The sequence below is a fragment of the Aspergillus tubingensis genome (assembly GCF_013340325.1).
Source record: "Aspergillus tubingensis WU-2223L DNA, scaffold_5, whole genome shotgun sequence".
NCBI lineage: Eukaryota > Fungi > Ascomycota > Eurotiomycetes > Eurotiales > Aspergillaceae > Aspergillus > Aspergillus tubingensis.
Window position 1 is genome coordinate 179885 of NW_023336279.1, and position 22377 is coordinate 202261.

At 50.7% G+C, this 22377-nt stretch overlaps 8 protein-coding genes and 1 non-coding gene across 9 annotated transcripts; 5 read left to right on the plus strand and 4 right to left on the minus strand.

Annotated features, from left to right (window-relative positions):
- Positions 1-1355: 1355 nt before the first annotated feature.
- Positions 1356-2672, minus strand: AtWU_03418 (uncharacterized protein; the record flags this gene model as incomplete). Its single annotated transcript, XM_035498530.1, has 1 exon — positions 1356-2672. One exon carries the CDS (start codon positions 2670-2672, stop codon positions 1356-1358), a length of 1317 nt encoding a protein of 438 aa, XP_035354423.1.
- A 554-nt stretch (positions 2673-3226) lies between these two features.
- AtWU_03419 (acyltransferase family protein) lies at positions 3227-4660 on the minus strand (the record flags this gene model as incomplete). The annotated part of the gene is made up of 1 exon (XM_035498531.1): positions 3227-4660. One exon carries the CDS (start codon positions 4658-4660, stop codon positions 3227-3229), a length of 1434 nt encoding a protein of 477 aa, XP_035354424.1.
- Positions 4661-5260: 600 nt separating this feature from the next.
- On the plus strand, positions 5261-6478 carry AtWU_03420 (glycosyltransferase family 32 protein; the record flags this gene model as incomplete). Its single annotated transcript, XM_035498532.1, has 1 exon — positions 5261-6478. One exon carries the CDS (start codon positions 5261-5263, stop codon positions 6476-6478), a length of 1218 nt encoding a protein of 405 aa, XP_035354425.1.
- Positions 6479-7435: 957 nt separating this feature from the next.
- AtWU_03421 (arginine permease) lies at positions 7436-9256 on the plus strand (the record flags this gene model as incomplete). The annotated part of the gene is made up of 4 exons (XM_035498533.1): positions 7436-7621; positions 7694-8870; positions 8921-9032; positions 9082-9256. The coding sequence occupies 4 exons, from the start codon at positions 7436-7438 to the stop codon at positions 9254-9256; spliced, it is 1650 nt and encodes a 549-aa protein (XP_035354426.1).
- Positions 9257-9477: 221 nt separating this feature from the next.
- Positions 9478-9918, minus strand: AtWU_03422 (sugar (and other) transporter family protein; the record flags this gene model as incomplete). Its single annotated transcript, XM_035498534.1, has 2 exons — positions 9478-9776; positions 9840-9918. The coding sequence occupies 2 exons, from the start codon at positions 9916-9918 to the stop codon at positions 9478-9480; spliced, it is 378 nt and encodes a 125-aa protein (XP_035354427.1).
- A 487-nt stretch (positions 9919-10405) lies between these two features.
- AtWU_03423 (oxidase ustYa family protein) lies at positions 10406-11410 on the plus strand (the record flags this gene model as incomplete). The annotated part of the gene is made up of 2 exons (XM_035498535.1): positions 10406-10682; positions 10734-11410. 2 exons carry the CDS (start codon positions 10406-10408, stop codon positions 11408-11410), a joined length of 954 nt encoding a protein of 317 aa, XP_035354428.1.
- A 1943-nt stretch (positions 11411-13353) lies between these two features.
- On the plus strand, positions 13354-18183 carry AtWU_03424 (P-loop containing nucleoside triphosphate hydrolase protein; the record flags this gene model as incomplete). The annotated part of the gene is made up of 12 exons (XM_035498536.1): positions 13354-13563; positions 13626-14375; positions 14428-14707; positions 14754-14987; positions 15041-15777; positions 15826-15988; positions 16042-16374; positions 16423-16534; positions 16583-16770; positions 16817-17435; positions 17485-17565; positions 17616-18183. The coding sequence occupies 12 exons, from the start codon at positions 13354-13356 to the stop codon at positions 18181-18183; spliced, it is 4275 nt and encodes a 1424-aa protein (XP_035354429.1).
- A 1145-nt stretch (positions 18184-19328) lies between these two features.
- On the plus strand, positions 19329-19440 carry AtWU_t75. The gene is made up of 2 exons: positions 19329-19367; positions 19395-19440. It is a non-coding gene; the product is annotated as a tRNA-Leu (tRNA).
- A 355-nt stretch (positions 19441-19795) lies between these two features.
- AtWU_03425 (transcription factor domain-containing protein) lies at positions 19796-22198 on the minus strand (the record flags this gene model as incomplete). Its single annotated transcript, XM_035498537.1, has 8 exons — positions 19796-20021; positions 20071-20637; positions 20693-20868; positions 20922-21400; positions 21454-21818; positions 21885-22012; positions 22070-22110; positions 22171-22198. 8 exons carry the CDS (start codon positions 22196-22198, stop codon positions 19796-19798), a joined length of 2010 nt encoding a protein of 669 aa, XP_035354430.1.
- Between the last annotated feature and the right edge of the window lie 179 nt (positions 22199-22377).

The window sequence follows — 22377 nt, forward strand, 5'->3', positions numbered from 1 at the left end:
GCTACCCAGACAGAATATAGAGTATCTGCATCAGTGCCTCAAGGCTTTTGGTCTGCGTACATCTAGCATGCGCACAAAACAGCCTGCTCTTGAAAGATACAACAGCGACGTGGCCTTGAAGTTGTGTTGAATCGGCGCCCAGGGAGATGCATATTACGTATCACTAAATGATGGTTCGCAACGCCAGTGAACATGTACCCCGTAGTAATATAAGTATTACCGGTACATGTCATTTGAGCACAATATTGAGAGTATAATAAGTCTGGCCATAAATCAAGAGATCTGGGCTGTGTAGTTTGTAGCTCGGTCAAATACCGGGAACAACGGTACTGGTAGTAGCAGTAGGAACGAAGATCACTAAAGAGCTATGGTCCGCCGAGATAGAAATGATATAAGTGTTTACTTAAGGAGTTTCGGGGAAAATGTAGACATAGCAGGGAGTATCCAACCCATCCCAGACACTAGACATACCCTCCATATCGACCAATGGAGGCCATTGGTTATTTTCCACTTCCATAGCGCCAGTACTGCGTTCCAAATCACCAACCCGACAAAATGTCCACAAGCCAAATGATGAACCAAAAATGACAAGTTGTGTTTCTCCCGAGGATAGACGGAGGGAAATGTCTCAACATAGAATTGACTCACTCAGACATTGTCCAAGTTAAACGCCAACGGTCACTGTCCCACATCAAATCTTATTGCGCAATCCGAACCCAATCACATAATATGCAATCAAATCAGCGCGCAAAGTCCGTTCCAGATCAATGTCTCAATTATCGTGCCAAGCAACAATCTCAACCGTCTCCCCACGGCTAAACTTAGAACCAGATTAATAAAACCTAAAAGCGGGGTTATAAGCCACCTCCAACAAAAGACCCTGGGGCAAGGAACAAACAACTCCATTTTCCTCGGGAAAAGAACAACAAAGTAAGCCTCACATAGCATGTGAAAGCTTCATTTCCAATTTAATTAAGCAATCAGACCACTGCATTAGCTAAAATTACCAATGACCACCTGACCTGCACGAGCTCCACGGCCCAGAACCAGCTTAGTGCTGACCGAGACAGGTAGATAAGCGGCCTGAGCGACACGCTAATGTGTGCCTAATATGTATCCCGACATATTGGTCGGACTGTTTGGGTTCGGAGGTTGCCAAGTTAATTTAAGCTGTGGTTGCATTGGGGGTCTGATCACACGATAAATTGTGTTACCGAGGGAAGATGGAAATGGAAGGGGGGGAGTTGTTATCGTACAACATCACATTCAACATAGTAATCATAAGAAATGCCATCATAGGACATCACATCGCAATCTACCCCCATTCTATAATGTAATCTGAGTAAGATAAGAGATCAACATCTCCCCACTCCAGCCACCAAATCCCCCGCAACCACATCCACCCCCGCTGTATCCGCATCTTCTATTCCAAACGCCAAGAACATCACATCATCAAGATACCCATGATACTTCTGCCCAGCAGTTTTCCACCCGATTGACGTCACATACAACATCTCCGTCTGATTCCCCTCGTCCATCATCCCCCGTCCGTGAATCCACAAAGGCTTATCCGAAATCCCGTAGATCTCAAACGGCGCCCTTTGCCAGAACAGCATGACGTACGGTTCGTAGCTACTATGGAACCCCACGAATCGCTTATGCTGGAAGATCGTCAAAATGACTGTGTTCGAGTCATCCGGTTGGCAGCTCGGGTCTCCACGCATACACAGGGTCACAGCTAGGGAGTTGGTAGCTTGGTGGATAGATTCGTGGTCGGGGTCTTGCATATGCGGTAGGTATTTCTGAAGGCAGGCTACGTCTGCATTCGCTGCTGCTGGAGCGAGATCAGAGCCGACGGATCCGTCTAGAGTCAAGGCAGCGAATGCTCTTGTGGGTGCCACATCGTAGTGAACGTAGGCGTTGCCGGCTCGGTCCCAGAAGAGGAACCAGTTCTTCTCGACGGCGAAGTACGGGGCCGTTGTAGGGCGCTGGAGCTCCGTGGCGCGACGGAAGCCATAGTCGGTGATGGTGTCGGAGGCAGGCCAGTCGACTAGGAGTCGGAAGTCGAGAATCCACTGGCCAAAGCAGGTCACGGCGGAGTTGGAACCGTAGATGGTGTACGGGGCGTCTGGGCCGTAGAAGACGCGGGCATCATGTGGACCGATGCTAAGGGCGAAGAAGGCGAGGCTTCCGGAGCAGAGGGCGTTGTTGCCCTCGGTTGCAGCAATGGGGAGGATAAACGGATAGTCGATACAGCGGAGAGTGCGGCCTTTGTCTTGGAAGACGGCATCACAGACAAGTTCGACGAACCAGGCGCTGTCTTTGTCGCGACGACCGGGTTCATGAAGCTGCGCGGTGATGATCCAGGTGTTGGGCTTGGAGGGGTGCGGGATGATGCTGGGGTTGATACCGCGTCGGGAGCGGAAGTCGATGCGGAAGTATCGGCCTTCCGGGGTCGAGTTGGATGTTATCTCATGGTGAGAGTCGGCAACGAGTTGGCTAACGGTGCTGTCGGGAAGGGTTTTGAGGTCGGTGGTGGTGGCGGTCTCAAGGCCTAGGTCGAGATCAGGATGGGTGTCGACGTGAATGGCCCGATAGAGATAGTAAAATGTACTGAGGAGGAGGATGAGGAGCGCCACTAAAGGCACGAAGCGCAGTATTCGGGAGAGCATGGTTGTGAAGCGGAGGGGAGGGGAGGGGTGTTGGTCGAGGGACCATCGCGCCCGCCGTTAATGTCTGCATGATGGGAGACTGCGATATCGCGATTAATTAGGGTTGCATCCGAGCTAGGCTTTCAGCTTACAGCATAGAGAGAGACAGGAAAGACGGCATCCCCCGCCTGTGAGTGGCGTGCCGATCCGGACGTATTGCTGTTTTCACTCGGGATGCAACATGTGATAAGAAGGTACACAATAACACGGTCAGTTCAGGATGCGCTAGTTGCAGCCGTCTAGAAGCCACTGGATGCCGGCCAGGGCTCGGGCTGGAACTATTGCTTTTTAGTGGCGAGCCGGACTGTGTCTCTCGTCCCGAAGCGGCAACCCCACCGGTATCTCCCTGTCGCTTGGGCCTCTCAGGGACCAACGAATCCACCAGGAAGGCAAATGGCAGATGGGTCTAAGATGAGCTTACGGCACACTAGTGAGAAAAGGCGACTACACCAAATCACCCAACAGAAGAAGCAAAACTGAGACATTCATTTCGGAGATGCCTGGCAACTGCAGCATCAACTACGCGTCACTCGGCGATACAGCCACTGGGCCAATCGCACACTCGGCTCATCAATCAATTTGGTTACGATCTCCGCCAACCAAAAAGTCACCGGCAGCAGAATCAAATGAGTAGCCAGAAAACTGACCTCCAACCCCAGAGGCCCCGTGCGGGGGAGCGGGAAGCGATCGATCCACCCGGGACAATTGGTGGCATGCGAATCGCGCACCCAACCCACCGCAGCATACAGCCGATCCCCAAGCACCCACAACACCGGTCCATGCACTAGATAGAAGGCGAAGGATATCCGCCCCAGATACTGGTTGAAGCGTAGCTCGAAAAATCTCTTCAGCCAACCGATCCGCCCAATTGCCGTCACGATGAAGGTGGACGCCCAAAACAAATAAAACCACTTGTAGTCAAACACCGCCTGGGGCTTCAAGAAGGACAGGTAGTACCACCCCGGGGATTCCCGCAGCGCCTGCAGGTCCCACGTGCGAGATGGCACGCCGCCCAGGTAGATGCTGACTGCAAAAAGGAAGTAGATGATCCCCTCCTGGAACGGCCCAAGCATCAAGAAAATGTCCGGAAGGTTGTCGCGTGCCGCAAGCAGGTCCAGGTCGCAAAGCAGCATGCCGGAGATAAACAGCGCTCCGAACCAGCCATCGGCAATGTAGAGAAAATAGAAGATCAGTCCGGCCTCACCAGCCAGACGCATGTTCCGGCGAAGGCGGGAAAAGGCCAGCAAAGCCGTATAGACAATGATGGATCCGCGGAATTCGACGGGAATGGACCACGAGTGGAAGTTGTAGGTGAACCATGGCTCACCACCACCGCGGAAAATGAAGCTGAAGTTCTTGAACTCGATATACCAGTTCCACACTTCTTCACCGTAGGTGCCTTTTAACTCTGGAGTTGCGCGGACATGGAAGAGGTGAAGGAAGGTGAGATAGATGAACGTGGTGGCGATAACAGGAAGGTGAAGACGCAGCCATCGCCGGAACAGCGCGGAGGACAGATTGTCGCCCAGCTGAAGGTATTCACCCGCCTGGATCAGCGCCAGCGGTTTGGCGGATAGCACATAGCCCGATAGCACGAAAAAAACACTGACCGCAAAGTGCCCACCGGAAAAGAAGGTGCGAATTCCGGGAAACGCGACCAGGAAGTGTTGCTTCTCATAACCATACGCATTTTCAAAGATCCGCTCAGCGCCCATGCCATCGTGTGCCCATAATTCATGATGTCCCCAGTACACCAGGAAGGCTGCAAACCCGCGCAGCCCGTCTAAGTAGGCTGTCCGCCGGGCTTTCCCCGTTGACGAAGTGCTGCTCCCACCCCAGGACAGGAAAGACGGTAGGAGCACACTGAGCCAGCGGGCTTTGCTCCGGAGATCCACCGAGAGGGGCAGAATGGACTTTTCACGATCTGGCGAGAGGGTGCGGACGGGCATAGTGAAAAACAAGTCGGGCAAAACGCGTCGTCAAGACGGAGTCTCGCTGGCTGAAGATGAGGGGCGATATTTGAGGGAAAGACTGGTGACATTCAGAATGCCCAAAATCCCGAGCTAGGCTGTCGGATCGACAGATTGCAGAGCAGTAGTCAGCTTATCGTGTCTTGGCCAGAAGCACATGCGTCGGACTCATTTCCCATCCGGACAGAGCTAGCAGACCAAGACCCGAGGTAGCATTGAGCAACCCCGGGCTCTGGCAAATGCGATCGACATGGGTGCGATATGTCTCGACCCAATCGCTCGACAGGCACACCGAGCGGGCTCCTCTCAGCCGGGCCCTCGTGAAGCTAAGAGCATTAGCGTCACGCAGGTGGGTGGAGCCCGTAATATAGCTTCGAGGTGCAATGCCCTGAATTGCCCTGGCCAGGTCCGAATGGCGCTGGTTTTTGGCCGCGCGTTGCGGGGAGAGCTGATCTGGTCAGACCGGCTCGCTCTGGCTCATAAACATTCTTGCCCTCAGCAGCGTGTGTTTTTTTCGCTCGTCCGCCGAACCCCTCGTCTCTCATCCCCCTCATGGGTCAGTTGGGCCAGTCCGTCACAATGCAGTTGAAGACTCCCATACCTGCCATGCCTGCCATGCCCGCCATGTCCGGTGTCTGTCTTCCACGACAGGTTCGCCGGGTGGTGCCGCTCTTCCTGGCAGTCTTCTGTCTAGTTTTCTATCTCTCGCTTACAGGCACCTTCGCCGAGTTTCACGGGGGCCTCGCGCGTCAGAGCAAGTGCAGGCTCTTCCCCCGCAAGATATGGCAGTCATGGAAGGTCAATCCCTTCGAGTTTGAAGAGCGTGACCTGAACGTGGCCCGTACCTGGACCTCCATTAACCCAGGATACCGCTATGAGGTGCTGACCGATCAAAATGACCTACATTATGTTGAGACAAATTTTGGGCCTGACGGCCTCAATCGGCCGGACATTGTCGAGACCTACCGCTCCCTGACCGCGAAGATTATCAAGGCCGATCTACTTCGCTACCTCGTAATGTACGTGGACGGTGGAGTATACGCTGATATCGACGTCGAAGCCCTGCGGCCATTAGATCGCTTCATACCCGAACGCTTCAACGAAGCGGACATGGACCTGGTGATTGGTGTCGAGATTGACGAACCCGACTTTAACGATCATGCTATCCTGGGTCCCAAGTCACAATCCTTCTGTCAATGGACCTTTATCAGCAAACCACGCCAACCAGTCATGATGCGACTGGTGAATCGTATCCTCGACTGGTTACACGATCACTCTGTCAAGCAGGGCAAGCCCATCTCCGACCTTGAGCTTGACTTCGACGACATCATCAGTGGAACCGGTCCGTCCGCCTTTACGGAAGCTGTACTGGCCGAGATGAGCGCCCGCACTGGCCAGGAAGTGACTTGGAAGACGTTCCACGACATCCCCGAGTCAAAATTAGTGGGTGGTATCCTAGTGCTCACAGTGGAGGCCTTTGCTGCAGGCCAGGGTCACTCGGACTCGGGTAACCACAATGCGCGATCGGCGCTGGTCAAGCACCACTACCACGCGTCGGGGTGGCCCAACACCCATCCTCGCTTCAAACACCCTCTCTACGGCGAAGTTGAACAGTGCAACTGGAATAAGCAATGTGTGGCGGATTGGGATGCCAACACAGCGGCTTTCGCGGCCCTATCACCAGAGGAGCAGGAGCAGCAGATCGCCATGAAACAGGCCGCTGATGCCGCTGAGGCCGAGATGGCCGTGGAAGATCTAGCGGGGGATGACGGAGATCTTGGGCTCGCCCTCGAGTGAGGAAAAGAAAGCATGGGGAATAATTAGAAGACTACTATCGATCTTGAAATGTCCGGGACGTGACAAACCCCTCTGGAGTAACGGTTGTTCGGGCGGTCGGAAGGGTATTTGATGTTCATTGATTTATGGCGTATGATGTATAATGGCTTAGATTTGATGCTAAACAAAAGACCGAGCTTGTCTGTTATTTGGTTATTTGGAATAAAATTCATTGCTCGTGAGGATCACTTCCATGATGCTAGTTTCTGCTGTCATTTCATCGTCAAGTTATTTTTAGCCTGCATGGCTTGGCAATTCGTGCTCATCCTGATGACCGTGACAGAATCTGCAACAAGTTACACGGACGCCTTCTTGTTGCACTGCTCCGGAATACAAACTCCGGCTTTCCGTGAGATTAGAATCAGTGGCATTTCATAGGAGCCCTATCGCATTGGAGGGGCTTGGCTTTGACAATCCTTATCTAGAGTTGGAAACCCCATTCGCGCGACCGCAATCAGATGCAATGGCTCATCCTGGGTTGCAATTAGCAATTGCTTCTCCGATTACGCAGCTTCCTGAAGTTTCTGACGGCGTGCAGGATCTGCTGGTCGGAAAAAGAAAACGTTGCATGCTGCCAAGACTGACGATATAGGGTGATGGGGCGACGGGATTCCCGATAACATTTATTGCTTGTTAGTCATAGTGGCTAGTATCAGATCCACATAATGCCAAAAACACCATAGCGGCAGACCAAAGACCACAGAACTAATTATTATCAACAATCGGTGAGTGATAGGAAAGATCCCATGCGGCGCCGAAATGTCGCCATCGCCTGGTGTGCTTTATCGACCCAATCACACCAATTCAACCTGCTGCGGTATCGCCAGCATAAAGTGATCGCCATTTCCCCCACCACTCAGCTTATCGTGGAATGTTTGCTTTTTCTCATCACATCGGCCTCAATTTTGAGAACCCACCATGGATAATATCCATAACACCCAAAAGGACCCAGATGTCTATATCTCGCCCACCCTCGAACCAGGGCCTGCCCTCCCCAAAGTCGGTGACCGCACACCGCGTATCGTCCACGATGAAGAGGCTCAGAATCTACGCAAGGGGTTGCAAGAACGCCATACCCAGATGATAGCCATCGCGGGTGCCATTGTAGGCCATCCCCCTTTCTTTGCAACAATTTGAAATGTCAATATTCGTACTACGTACTGAATAATCCACCAGGGAACCGGCCTCTTCCTTGGTTTAGGCAGCTCCATCCAGACTGGTGGCCCGCTCGGCGCCCTACTCGGCTATCTACTGATCGGCCTGGTGGTCTGCGCTGTGCAAATCGCCCTAGGTGAAGTGTCAGCCCTGATGCCCGTGACCGGCTCTTTTGTCCGGCACGTCGAGCTGCTCGTCGATCCGGCTCTCGGTTTCGCGATAGGTTGGAACGTCGTCTACGGTTGCTTCATGTCCGTGCCCAGCGAGATCTCCGCGGCTGTCGTCCTAATCCAGTACTGGAATGACACCCTCAACCCCGCTATCTGGGTGACGATCCTGATCGTCATCTCGGCAATCGTCTCGCTGCTCTTCATCCGAGTCTACGGAGAAGTAGAGTTTGTCTTCGCCATCCTGAAGATCCTCCTCATCATCGGCATCATCCTCATGGGCTTGGTGATCGACCTCGGCGGCGTCTCGGGTACTCCGCGTCTCGGGTTTCATTACTGGAAAGACCCCGGCCCGTTTGTCGAATATATCGCCTCGGGACCGTGGGGCCGATTCCTCGGTTTCTGGGCCGTCACAACAAATGCCGTATACTCTTTCTCTGGGGTGGAAAGTCTAACCATCGCAGCAGCGGAGATGGCGAACCCGCGACAGAACATTCCCCGCGCATGTAAACGCGTCTTCGCGCGCGTTACTATCTTCTACTTTCTCGCTGTGCTGATCGTGGGGATGATAGTTCCTAGTAACGATCCCCGATTGGGCAGTGAATCCGGTACGGCAGCGCAGAGTCCATTCGTGATTGCTGCATCCGATGCAGGGATCAAAGTAGTACCGTCGATTATTAATGCCGTTGTGTTAACGTCTGCGTGGTCGGCATCTAATCAGAGTATTTTGGCTGGCACGCGCACGTTGTACGGTCTCGCGCTAAAGGGCCACGCCCCGGCGGTGTTCCTGCGCACGACAAGGCATGGTGTACCGTATGCTTGTGCTGTGGCGCAGATTGCTGTGTCCGCGTTAGCGTACCTTACGTGCCAGAACGAGGCTTATACCGTGTTTAATTGGTTGTTGGATTTGACGGCGGCGGGGGTGTTGATTTCGTGGGGCACGATTGCGCTGAATCATATCAGGTTGATGAGGGGGTTTAAGGCGCAGGGATTGGATACGGCGGAGATGCCGTGGCATCATTGGTGGTCTGGTGAGTAGTTCAATACTTTTTCCGGGAGGGATTGTGGCTGATGAAAGCAGTGTATACATCCTGGTTTGCTCTGGTGATGTGTGTGATTGTTTTGTTCACGGGTGGATTCACGGTGTTTACTCATGGCAATTGGGATGCTTCGAGTTTTGTTTCGTCGTACTTGTGAGTTGCATCCTGTGTCAATGGATGTCGTTGTACTAACTAGGGGTAGGGATATTCCGCTCGTACTGGCTTTCTATCTGGGCTATAAGTTCTGGAAGAAGACAGAAACGGTATCGAGTTACGAGATACCGCTGGAGCAGGCTCTGCTTGAGTGTCGCAATGACCCTGATAATGTACCCATTCAGAGGAGCAAGTGGGCGAGATGGAACATTCTGTGGGGATAATAGATCTTGGGATGAAGCAGGTTCTTATAGGTAGGTCAAATAATCCCAAGAAATTATATCAATTGACTGACACATGTACCGCACCCAGTGAGAGGGAACATAGACGACCATTATATGACACATCATCTCAGCGTTACGCAAGAAGCAATGCAGCGCTTGATTAATAGACCAGTACCATGTGCTCTAGCGCAGCAGCTGTCCCGAAGCTTAGTTTGTCCGCCTTACTCGCTGTCAGCTGCAATGTATGCATACAATGCAGTAGCCTCGTCATCACGCTTTCTGTCAAGTTCCGAGTCGGCCGCAATATACGCATATAGCGCAGTGGCTTCGTCATCACGTTTTCTGTCCAGCTCCGAGTCGGCAGCAATGTACGCATATAGCGCAGTGGCCTCGTCATCGCGCTTCTCTTTGCCGTCGATCTCGGTGTCGGCGACAATATAAGCATACAACGCGGTGGCTTCGTTGCCTGCTCTCTCCCGAAGAGCATGGAAGTCCTCCGACCTGACGCGAAGGGTCACTGCTGCTGACGTGTGTCAGTTGCATAATATCCTCTATCAGTTTCGAGTTCCCTGGGGTTGCATACCCTTCGCTGTTGGGGCAGACGTGGCCATGGGGCTCAACAACAGCCCGTAGATAGCTGAGAGGAGGAGCGAATACTTCATTGTGGACTAGGTGGGTTTCCGGAAATCTGTTGGGGACTTGAAGGTAGAACAAAAGATGCCTCAACAATCGGAATGGCAGGAAGAAGGGGCCTATTTATGTGGACTTCGGTCATCGGTCGTGCTGCTTGCATCTCCCCGGTCGTCGCCCGTGATCAAGCGGGGTGAAACAGCTACACAGCCAAGGTGTAGTATCCGCTTACACCAGTGTGACTGTGACAGCAGCAAGTATCTGCGCCTGTTTTAATCAGGAAAGAACGTAGCAATTCCCTCAACGAAGGTAGTTGGTTGGCATGTGCGGTGGCGGCAGTTCAAAAGCACTAATGCATACTTGACGGACCATTGATGCATCCTGATAATACCACGGGGGTGTTGCGCAGTTCAGCTGACCACATTAAAGGAGGAAGGATATTTGACCTTCCTTGCACCGAAAAACAACTCTAATCTTTTGCCAATTTCTCTCCCTCAAATCTGACAGACGACGGTGAAAATGAAGCCTGCTGCATCTCCATCATACGAGCCGCTGGGGACCAGAGACAACGACGATGTGGTCTACAGCGTCTCTGGGGATACGCAAAGCGAGGACGATGTATCTCTCTTGAAACAAGCACCCCAACGGCCTCAACACTCCAATAGACGCCTTCAGTTGCTCCTCTGGCTGAATGCTACTGTTTTTGCACTGTCACTATTTCTCTTTGCCATGACTGTCAGCATCGTTCGGGGCACGGGCGACCCAAACCATCTCTTACGAAAGACCTCCGAGTACTGTGAGTGTAACTCGACTATGACCGTCATCTCAGATTGCTGACCAGTTGCAGCTCCTGTGTTCGATCGCCTTGAGATACCCCTCATCAGCAAGAAAATGAATGCGACGCTGCTGGAGCCAGACCCCCTTCCCATCTACCGCCAACCCCCTAGCCCCGAGGTAGACGCAGCCTGGAACCGACTGGCGAACATTAACCCCATCGCCATCAGTCGTGATGACGTGGCCAAGCTGGGAAGGGATCCTGAGCAGGCAGCCAAATGGCCCGAGAGCTTTGGCTTTGGGTCCGAGGCGTACATTGGGCGACTGGATGTCTTCCACCAGATCCATTGTCTGGATTGGCTGCGGCGTGAAGCGTACTTTGACCACTACTATGGAAAGAAGTGGCCGCCGGGGACTCCGCCCTCTGACATGCATCGGACGCATATCTCCCACTGCACCTACCTGCTGCTCCAGAACTTGATGTGCAACGCTAATGTCGACATCTACACCCATTACTGGGCGGATGCGCAGCTGAACGCCTTCCCTGACTTTAACGTGAATCACAAATGCCGTGATTTTGACGCCATCTTGCGCTGGCAGGAGGAGAACTCGGTGGATGTGGATGAGTTTGCAGCCATTAGAAAACCCCCCGAAGCAGAGGCCCGGGTCATGTCGCATCGATTCAAGGAGTTGTTTGGTTGGTACAAGTCCAATCCGGATGATGGCTCGGACAGTGGGGTCATTGGATGATCATAGCTAGCGTGGTCGAGTACTTGGATGGTAGTATCATGTTCATGATCGGCTGCTTATCCGCGGAAGGATGAGAGTGGGGTTAGGCTGTAAATGGCGTGTGAGTTGTCAAGCGTTAGCCTAAGCATGCTGGATCTTCCATCCCTGCAGGCGCCACCAAGCATTTGATAAGACACTGTATAGTTATTGATTGGTCAATTACCCCCCGGAAATATAATGGCGATGCATGCCCCCTTGTATGCATCCCAGTTTTGTAGCTGACATGTCATGATCAATTGGTCCTTCTAGGGGGACACAATGTGCGCTCCCAGAATAGGGATTCTGCGATGTAACCGCACCATGCACGAGTCAACCTGTGCGTTTCACCCGATGCCATCACGACACACGGGTGAGGTTTGATTTCTGGGGGATCCTCACCCACTGCATCTTACTTGGTATGTCTGACTTGAGCAATTTTTGTAGTTGGAAGGTCTCCCCCTTGCCCTCCCTAACAACTGGAGATCCAAAAAAAAGAAAAAAACCCCAACATGCCCACACAAGCACGCTTTCTCTATAGCATACTAGCAACACTTATCTTCCTCCTTTTCACAACTCTTGGTATCATATACACATCAACCGGCAGCTTAGCCAGCCTCTCACAGAAGTTTCACATACATGTTTGCCCAAGCGAGCCTCGATCTACACCTCCAATCATCCGGAAATTCCAATCATTGACTCCGTTACTGGGTGCTAAATCCGATGGCTCTCTACCTCATGATACAAATCGCTCATGGGAATCTCTTCTTCTCCCCGAAAACGGCGGTATTCTGAAGGTCCGGACTGATCACAACACCATTACCGACTACGGGATCTCCATGTTCCATCAGCTTCATTGCCTAACTGTTCTTCGGGGGCTGATTTTCCCTGAAACCTCTCAGCACCATGGTGCTTCGACCTCGCCATCACACTCAGGTGATGAGCATGAAGACGCAGTGCACTGGGCTCATTGTTTTGATTATATTGCCCAGGTAAGTTGAGTGATCCTTCTGGGCGCGGTAGAGTTCGAGAATACTAACGATGATAAGTCCATAATATGTGCAGCAGATGGTACTATTGAGCCACCTCATCCAGCGATAAATAAAGATGGGAAACGAATCCTCGTTATCGACGGAATTGGACATGCCCATCAGTGCAGGGACCCGGAGCCGTTATGGAGGGCTGTTCGAGATACTGGAAGTAGTCCCATTCATATTTCCGAAGTGAAAGATACTGTCGGCCATAGTGAGTTTCCTCTAAAGGAAGAAGCTACGTGCCAAGGTGCTTGTTCGATGCCGGAGCCATACCGGGTTGAATGAGACAGTGGTTAAGGATTTGGTAGATAATCGTTGGGCATAGTAAATGACGTGCTGTAATGAAATAAACGGGTGGCTAGAAGTCGCACATCTCAAGCTCTGGGCTTCCATTTGATAGATTGCGGAGTAGACACACTATGAACGACATCTTCGCGATTAGGGCGCGCTGACCTCTCGGCTTCACCCAAGTTGGGAATCCCGAGATAACTCTGGAAGGTTTTTGTCATGTAGGCAAATTCCGGTCGCATATCTCAACCAAAGTAGAACTCGGATGCAATTATTCATGTGACAGGAACTGAAAGCTTCTTACATTCAAGCTCATCTAGTGGGCGATTGTTAACAACAAAGCGTAAGCATAATAGGGGACAAAGGGAGCGAGCGCTTCAGGCCGCCTCCAGGCTGCCATGCGCTGACGCACCAAACCAGGGACCCTGGTCAGTCACGAGCCATTACAACCTCAATCTTATCGCGCCCCTTGCCCTCCAATTTCTTCTCCTCAAATCCTCATCACTGTGCATTATTTCTCTCTCTCGCTGTCGCCAAGGTTGCGTTTTTAACATACTTCCATCTGCTTCATCTACCATATCTGTATGCTTCCCTCCTCACATCACCATGGCGGGTAGCTGCTCCCCCGCTGCAGATGACTCGTTCGGACCGGTCGTCGCGTGTCCAGCAACATTTGACTTCACTCTGCTCTTCGAGCAGAGTATCCTCTCCATTGGCCCATCCGCCATCTTTCTCCTCCTGGTTCCATGGCGTATCTGGTCGCTCTATCCAGAGAATGTCAAAACTGTTGCAAACAACGCCCATTGGCGAAAACTGGTCAGTTGCCCCCCTATAGAAACAGCGGACTTCTGCCAGAAGCCGTACCTGACCAAATGAAGACCGTCGCAGCTTGTCTCCTTGCTCTGCAGATTGCCTCGGTGGTTGAATGGGCACGCTATGACTTAGTCCGGACTGCCATTCCTGCTGTCGCCGTGTCGCTGGTGGACGCTCTATCGATAGCTATTCTATCAACCATCGAGCACAATCGCTCAGTGCGCCCATCGTCGCTATTGGGCATCTACCTCCTCTTTTCATCCCTCTTCGATGCTGTGCAAGTGCGCACATTATTTATCCGACATTACCCGTCCTCCCTTGGAGCTCTCTCTGCAGCAACTGCTGCTCTGAAGCTTCTTCTGCTGGCCCTAGAAGCCCAAAACAAACGCAGCTATCTCAAAGAACCGCTTCTCGCAATTCCGCCCGAGTCTACCAGTGGATTATTTGCTCGCACCGTTTTCTGGTGGCTCAACCGTCTATTCGTTATAGGTTTTCGGAAGCTCCTGACGCTCGAGGATTTGTTCCCGACGGACAGCGACCTAAAGTCGGAAGGTCTGAGGCGAAAGATTGGAAAAGCCTGGGAAAAGTACCAGTCCAGCCAAACACGTAGTCTGATTTTTGCGACCTTTATCAGTCTGCGTTGGGCAGTTCTCCGTACTATTTTCCCCAGGCTCTGCCTCATTGGATTCAGCTATGCTCAGACGTTCTTCATTCAGCGTGCAATGGAGCAGCTACACAGACCAGATACGCAGCTAACCCGTAATGAAGGCTACGGATTGATTGGGGCAGCGGCGCTCATTTATGGTGGGATCGCAGTATGCAATCACATTACCTACTTAACTTCTCAGACAGAACTGACGGAGTTAGATATCAACGGTGCATTACAAGCACCAATTATTTCGAATGATCACGATGTTCCGTGGCGCAGCAATTGCCTTGATCTACGATCACACGATGGTCCTACCAGATGGAACTCGCGATGAATCGGCTGCGGTTACGCTAATGAGTACTGACATTGACATGATCGCGCGGTCTCTAGAGCAAGCTAGCGAGCTGTGGGCCCGCGTGGTGGAGATCGCGATCGGTATTTGGCTACTAGAGCGGCAGCTCGCTGCTGTTTGTGTGGCCCCGATCCTCGTAATCCTGGGTAGGTCTTCTTCACCCGACCTATTTCTTTCACTAAATCACCATAGTATGCACATCGGTTCAAATGTATATGGCCACATTCATGCCTGCCAGGCAGAAAGTCTGGGTTGGTGCAATACAACGGCGAGTTAGCATAATCTCCTCGGCGCTGAAATCAATGAAGAGCGTCAAGATGCTTGGTTTATCTGAAGTGCTCGCCAATACCCTTCAGGCGCAACGAGAGCGTGAACTAGATTTATCTAAGGACTTCCGATGGTTGATCGTGTGGCTGAACGTGGTTGGTAAGTAACTCACACTAGGCCGGCGTTGAACCAAGTTGGCTGACAACATGAAGCAAGTTTGCCTCAGATGTGTGCCTCTCTCGTCACATTTGCAGCTTTCGTCATACGCGCGAAAATCGATCATTCAGAGACACTGTCGACAGTACAAGCATTCACGTCCCTTGCAATCATTAGCCTTATCACAAGCCCGGCACTACAGTTACTGGCATCAATCCCAGCAATAACTGCCGCGTTGGGTGCCTTTGACCGAATTCACAAATTCCTCACTTCTCCCACAGACCACTCACCGGCTGAGAGAGGCCTGGAGACAGAGTCAGACCTTTCTACCAGAAATGGATCGGCGGTCGAACTGAAGGTCTTGGCACCAAAGGTTTCCGACCATGTTGTTCTTACCATGACGGACGCTTATATCCGTCCAGTTACTGGGTCCGCGTTCTCCCTTGAGGGTATCAATCTAGCCATCAAGACGGGTACAGTAACAATGATTACTGGTCCGGTTGGGTCTGGGAAGTCGACCCTGTTAAAGGCGGCCGTAGGGGAGCTATCATGTAGCCAAGGAACGGTTACACGAACGCGGCCGGATGCTGCCTATTGCAGTCAAGTTCCCTGGCTCCAAAACACCTCTATTCGCAATAACATCTGTGGTTATGCTGAGATAGACCATACTTGGTATGGTGAGGTACTAAGGGCATGTGCTTTAGAAGAGGACATATCTCGAATGCCAGAGCGTGATCAGTCTATGGTTGGTAGCGGGGCTCTCAAGCTGAGTGGAGGACAGAAGCAGCGTCTGGTACATCACCCCAGACATATTACTGTCACGTCACTAACAAAACTATAGGCACTGGCTCGGGCTATCTACTCGAGGAAGAATCTTCTTGTGCTAGACGATGCACTAAGTGCCGTTGACAACAAAACCGCACAGTATGTCGCAGAGGCTCTATTTGTCGATAATGGAATATGCAGGCGAATAGGTGTTGGTGTAATGATGGCAACCCATTCAGGTCAGTATTTGTTCTGCGATAATGTGTGCAGTTAGAACTAAATTATTGTTTAGACCAGCATCTGCGCTTCGCAGATAATGTTGTCGTACTAAATTCTAGTGGACGGATCGAAAAGCAAGGTTCCAGGAGGAGCTTAGGCTTCGCCTCGCATGTAAATCCGGACACGACGGATGCTGCTCCAGAGACGCCGACTGCCCTCACTGAAAACGGAGAGGAGACGTCTACAAAGAAAGTTGAAACACTGACTGTCGACGACATAGCTGATATATCCCGCCGTATGGGTGATACTGCAGTCTACACCTACTACCTGAAGGCGATAGGATGGCGTCACACGTTGGTTGCCTGCACAATTATTATTGTACACACATTCTCCTCTGTGTTCCCTCGTAAGTGCATTCCTGACCGTGGGTTTGATTCGGCTAATGGGTTTGTAGAAATATGGTTGGAGTTGTTTACGGATGACAATGGAAAGAAGGCTGCCCAGTTTATTGGTGTTTACATCCTACTTGCTGTGGCCGCCTCAGGCTCGCAGGGACTAATGATATGGTCGGCTCTTAACATACTTTGCCTGTACGCTACGCTAACCAACCACAGGCAAATCATGATCAAGATTGTCATCACGTCAGGGCTGGGACTACACAAGATTCTTGTCCAAACCGTAATAAATGCGCCGATGCATTTCTTCGCCGAGGTTGATTCCGGAGTCATCCTCAACAGGTTCAGCCAGGACATGACACTTGTCGACGCTGTACTGCCCACGATGGCGTTTGGCACGGTTCTGAGTAGGTTCGGTTAATTTAGATGCAACCCAACACTAATATTTCCCAGGTATCGCACAATGCTTCGCCCAGGTTGCCTTAATCTCGCTGGGCTCCAGCTACATGGCGCTGACAATTATTCCGTGCTTACTAGTATTGTACTGCGCCCAGAAAGTCTATCTGCGGACGTCCAGACAGCTCCGGTTTCTCGATCTGGAAGCCAAAAGCCCATTGTATACAATGTTCGTGGAAACTCTTGACGGTATCTCTACAATTCGCGGCCTTGGATGGCAACGGTCATTTGTAGCAGAGTGCTTACGCCGGCTTGACGATTCGCAAAAGCCTTACTACCTTCTCTATTGCATCCAGCGATGGCTCAACGTTGTTCTTGATCTTCTTGTTGCTTGCTTGGCTGTGATACTAATTGCACTGGCAATCTCGTTCCGAAGCTCGACCGATCCGGGAAAACTGGGAGTTTCTTTGACTGCAATCATGGCGTTCAGCCAGACCCTGCAGGAAGTTGTGACCAGTTGGACGGGCCTGGAAACATCCCTTGGTGCAATTGCACGGACAAGATCTTTTGAGATGAAAACACCCACTGAGCATCAACCCCAGAAACCAGTGGTCCCTTCAACGACTTGGCCTGTTGATGGGAATATTGAAATCAGGTCTCTTTCTGCCTCCTATGAGTGCGTACCCTCCGGCCAGCGTTAGAAGTATTCACTAACGAACCAACAGTGGTGTCACACGTGCATTGGACAATATCAATCTGATTATAAATCCTGGGGAAAAGGTGGTTATACGTGGCCGGACTGGCAGGTAAGTACTGCAAACACATGACCTGTACCTTACACTGACATTGATCCAAGCGGGAAGAGCACACTGGTCTCGGCCCTTCTTCGACTCATCGATACCCAGAGCGGCACGATTACAATTGACTGGATAGACATCTCCACCGTTCCACTAGATGTACTCCGATCCCGCATTATCGCCATTCCCCAGGACCCTTTTCTACTCCCTGGATCTATCCGCTTCAACCTGGATCCGACTTCTCGATCTACAGACTCGATTTTGCTTTCAGCATTAGAGAAGGCTAACCTACTTTCTCTTGTGACATCGCGTGGGGGGCTAGATGCGGAATTGACATCGACATCCCTGTCGCAGGGCGAGCAAAGACTGTTTGCGCTGGCAGTCGCGCTGGTGCGGAAATGGAGTCGCGACAGTGATGCTCACGATAGTGGCGGCATATTGATTCTAGATGAAGCAACGAGTGGCACGGACGCTGTCACTGATGCGCTGATGCAGAAGGTTATCGCTGATGTGTTCGGTCGATATACGGTTCTCCATGTATCGCACCGGCCTGATAGTGTGACGGGGGCAGATCGAGTTATTGAGATGGAAAATGGTCGTATCGTGAAGGACTATACCTCGGATTAGTGGCATAGCGAAATCAATACTCTTTGTTTGATTATTACTCCTATTCAACCAATGATAATCACTCAGGAGGTTCACAACCCTCTTGTGAACGCGTTCAAGGCCACGATACTACCTACATCCCACAGACAAGCATACCCAGCCAGTCCTTCTGCCGATACCCGATCCGTGCAGTCGCCTATTTCCGCCCAGCGGGGATCCACTAGCGAGGCGCATGAGGGCGAGGAACAGACTCCCGCGGATGCGCAGATTAATTCGTATCCGAGTCAGCCGGTGGAGCAGAAGAGGAGGAATGTTGAGGAGGTGGGGAGGGGGCCTTTGGGGGTGGAGGACGGGCAGTAAAAGTAAACAATCGGGGTTTGTTACAGTGTAGTTGTAGTTAGGTTTGGTAATGGCGTTGTTGCGATCGTGCAGACGTGGAATTGCTGCGGATAGAAAAGAAGTAGATCAGATACAGAGAGATCTTGTCAAACCTTACTCCTCTTGGTTGCTGTATCATCGGAATTCTGAGATATGGAGGATATCTATATTATCGCGTTGTCAGTGCAGTGCATTCCTACTGTATCGTTGTTCTGTGCTGTATGTAGTATTGCGCTAGCTTTTTTTGGTCGATTCAGTATACCATTATTGGGCAGATTTGGTCTCGTATGGTACTACCAATACCATAATATCATTCAGTGCTTGACACGTGCATCAGGGTAGTAGCAGAAATACTACGAAGTTCAATATCATAAAGAATTACAAGAACCATGATGAACTATCTCATTTGGTTTATTTTATTCTCTGATCACGTTATGAGGATGGATGATGCCGAATGAGTGCATCTAGTAGGACTTCAGTTTACTAGTACTCATGGGTTAGTTATATATATACCTATGCTCAAGGATATCATGCCCGATTCGACTTGCAACCAGAATGATGAAATGTTGGATCCCGCTGTGGTGAATATGATGAATCACTGACTATAAAACGAATTACAAGTGAGATTAGACTACTTTCTTGTTTACTGCAACCATAAATAGAATTATGGATGTTGTTGTCCTACCCCTAGAGACATACTGCTTCCGCATCCACGGAAAACAACAACGCGGAGATTACACTAATTCTTCCTTGATAATGCTCTAAATCTCACCCATTCAACATCCCAAGGCAAGATGGCCGAGTTGGTCCAAGGCGTCAGGTTAAGGTCCACCTTAATACCCAGCTTCACAGCTTCCTGATCATCGTAAGATGGCGTGGGTTCGAATCCCACTCTTGTCATTTCTTTTTTCTTCCTGCACAATATTCTCCGTGTTGGAAACTAATTGAATTGATGAATTAATTAATCCTTTCTTTTCTTTTGCTTCTTATGCTTCATTTTTTCTCTCTTCCTCCTCCTCTTCTTTCTTTCTTTCTTTCTTTCTTTTTTTTTTTTTTCATGTCTGATTTCTCCCCTCCTTTTTCTAATTTGCATTTACTCTTTATGTGCTCCTGTAACCCCGGCTGCTTGTAGGGTTCGGGAAAGCTTCTCTGTTCCTATGCTAATAATCCCTTCTATCTGTGATCTCAACCGGGTATCATTAACAGTATACTGATAGCTATATGCGACCGCGGGCAATTGGCAAAGTAACCGCCTTTAATAGCATTCCTTCATTGCCCTCTCAGCGAGCGAGCGAAACTCGGCGCAATTCTTCACCAATCGCTTCATCCCTTCGCTAGTAGTGTCCGAACACGTCGACGATAGAAATGCTTCTGCCTGATCGAGAATCCTCATATTATAGATCTGGCCTGTATCGCGGGGATTGCGAACAATACTCGAGGCCAGTGTTCTTAGTGCAACGGTGGGAAAATACATCGTTAACCTTTGCTAATGTCAGTAAACTGTTGTTGGGGTAGCGAAGCCCAACTTACCCAAGGGAGATGTCATCCTTCGGGAGATACTTCATCAAGCCAATCGAAGCACGGGCAGCTTTGGAGGTCAGGGATGCTGAAAGTAGAACCCGGGGATTCGATAGAGAATCCGGGTTGATGGTATACCCAGGATGGTCTGAGAGATCTTGGGCAGAATTGATGCCTCGGGCGGCAATTAGAGAATGAATGGCGATCATGCAGTTGTGGTATGTGTGGTGCATGTGTAGTAGTATCAAGGATACTGGAGGGGAATGGAAGAGTGTAGGTGATTCGGGCTGAAACTCAGACGGGAGACTATCCTTCCATGCTTGTAGTTTCCTATCCAAATCTCCGACTGAGGCGAGGATCTGATGGAACGGCCTATCCGTAGCCGAAGCGGAGTAGAGGCGTTGGTAGATCTCGCCTCTGATCTGTGCAAGTTTGCAGGCTGATGCGAAGGCGCTGAAGGTCCCTGCCCGGTCGTTTGTTGGCATGGAGTAGACGAGACAATTTGGTGCATTCAATGGTAGAGCTGCGCTGATGGCTTCGTCATTTTGTACTGGTGGTTCACCGAATCGGAAGGAGATTCTGTCTGAGTCAGCTGACATGTATGGGGTGATTGTGGAAAGACATAGGTGCATACTCCCTATCGAGGCAGTAAGCAAGCCAAAAAACCGTCTGCCGCTCCTGTTTCTCCTCTTCGGTAAAGATCGAGATGTCTTCGGTCGTACCCAAACCCAGTTGGTCGCTAATATGGATAGCGACGGATATTAGAAAACTGCAAGGCCGTGCAGCCGATGCCGCCATAAAGAGAACAACCTATATGACCATCAACGTCAATTTTCCAAGAATATCAAATACTAGGAGCATACCATTACTAAAAGACCCTGAAGACCCCGAAGATCGGGCGGACCCAAATAAAGCTCGTTGACAGCCTCCAGAGCATTCTTCAGAAGAAGCCAGCTTTTCTGATGATCCGGCTGCTTAGAAACCCCATTGTCAGGAAGCATGTAGGCAACTGCCAAAACAGCATTCATGATAGCCCACTGGCCTGGACTTTGATAGCGCATATCAAGATGCGCTCTTTCAAAGAGGAGTAAAAGGTCCGACCGTCTGAACAAGGGAAATGTGACATTGAAGTCCTCCAAATACCGTTCGACAAGACGTATGATATGCTCCTGAGGTGGGAGAGGACAGAATAATCTCCTGGGTGATATGCAGTGGAGTGGATAGTCGGCTATGAAACCGTCACGCTCCTCCGTTAGGACGAGGCGTGTTAAATGGTCCATTGATTCGCCACCAGTCTTCTGCGCTATCCATTCTAAGCCCTCTTGTGAAATCATGGAGAAGCCTGATTGAGATTAGACCAGGAGGAGGTGATAGGTGGCCCTTGGTTTAACTTACAGCCAGAGTTCAATATACCTCCGAGATATCTCGGAACGTTAAAGCATGGTACTGCCGCTTGTGGTTGACTTGATTGCCCAAATAGGTTTGGCATATGAGGGCTTGGGGATCTGCTCGCTGATGAACGGATCGACCCTGGAGGCGGGCTTGTGTAGATGTTGCCCCAATCTGTATCATCGACGTCCTCAACCCGAGGACTACGATCCGTGGGACTTAATGACAACCTCAACGGTGAGATATCACCAACTCCCTCTGATGATGAAGGACCGATTATGGTATCATTTTCGCCTACGGTAAAACCAAGACCCTGCAGACGAGACTCCATGCGCTCAAGACTTCCTTCCAGATGATTGATCATCGCCTGCCTTTACCGAGCTAGTCAGCCCATATTCGTTGCGATCAATTCGTTGTAAAGTGGTGACTAGCCGGACCTTCTTAAGTTTGCCTGGTATCTCTGCAGATTCCGAGTGCAAGCGATTCCCATCTTCTCGCATTGCGAGCACTTGGGTTTGGTGGAGAGATCGCATTTAATCTTTCTGCGCTGACAGGTATCACAAGCCTAATTACTTTTTAATTAGCGTGATGACAGTTTTGGTATATGGTGGTGGACCCGCACCTTTCTTCGTGTGCTCTTTCTGCCATCTTCCTTACCTGGATCTAAAGGAAACGAATCTTGTTGGCTAGACATGGGGTTACTAGGGATAGAAGAGTCCATGCCTCTGCTGGTATTGGATGGTCCATTCATTGTCGGACTTGGACATGATAGAAATCCACCAGGGATAGTGGAGCAAGGGGGGATTTAGCTTGGCCTGGGAAATCGGGTTGATAAGGGACGTAGAGGGGAAATTATGTTGAGTGAGAGCCCCTTTTAGGAATTATTCTTCAGATCTTCAAGTAACCGACGAAGATCACTCCCTTTGTTTA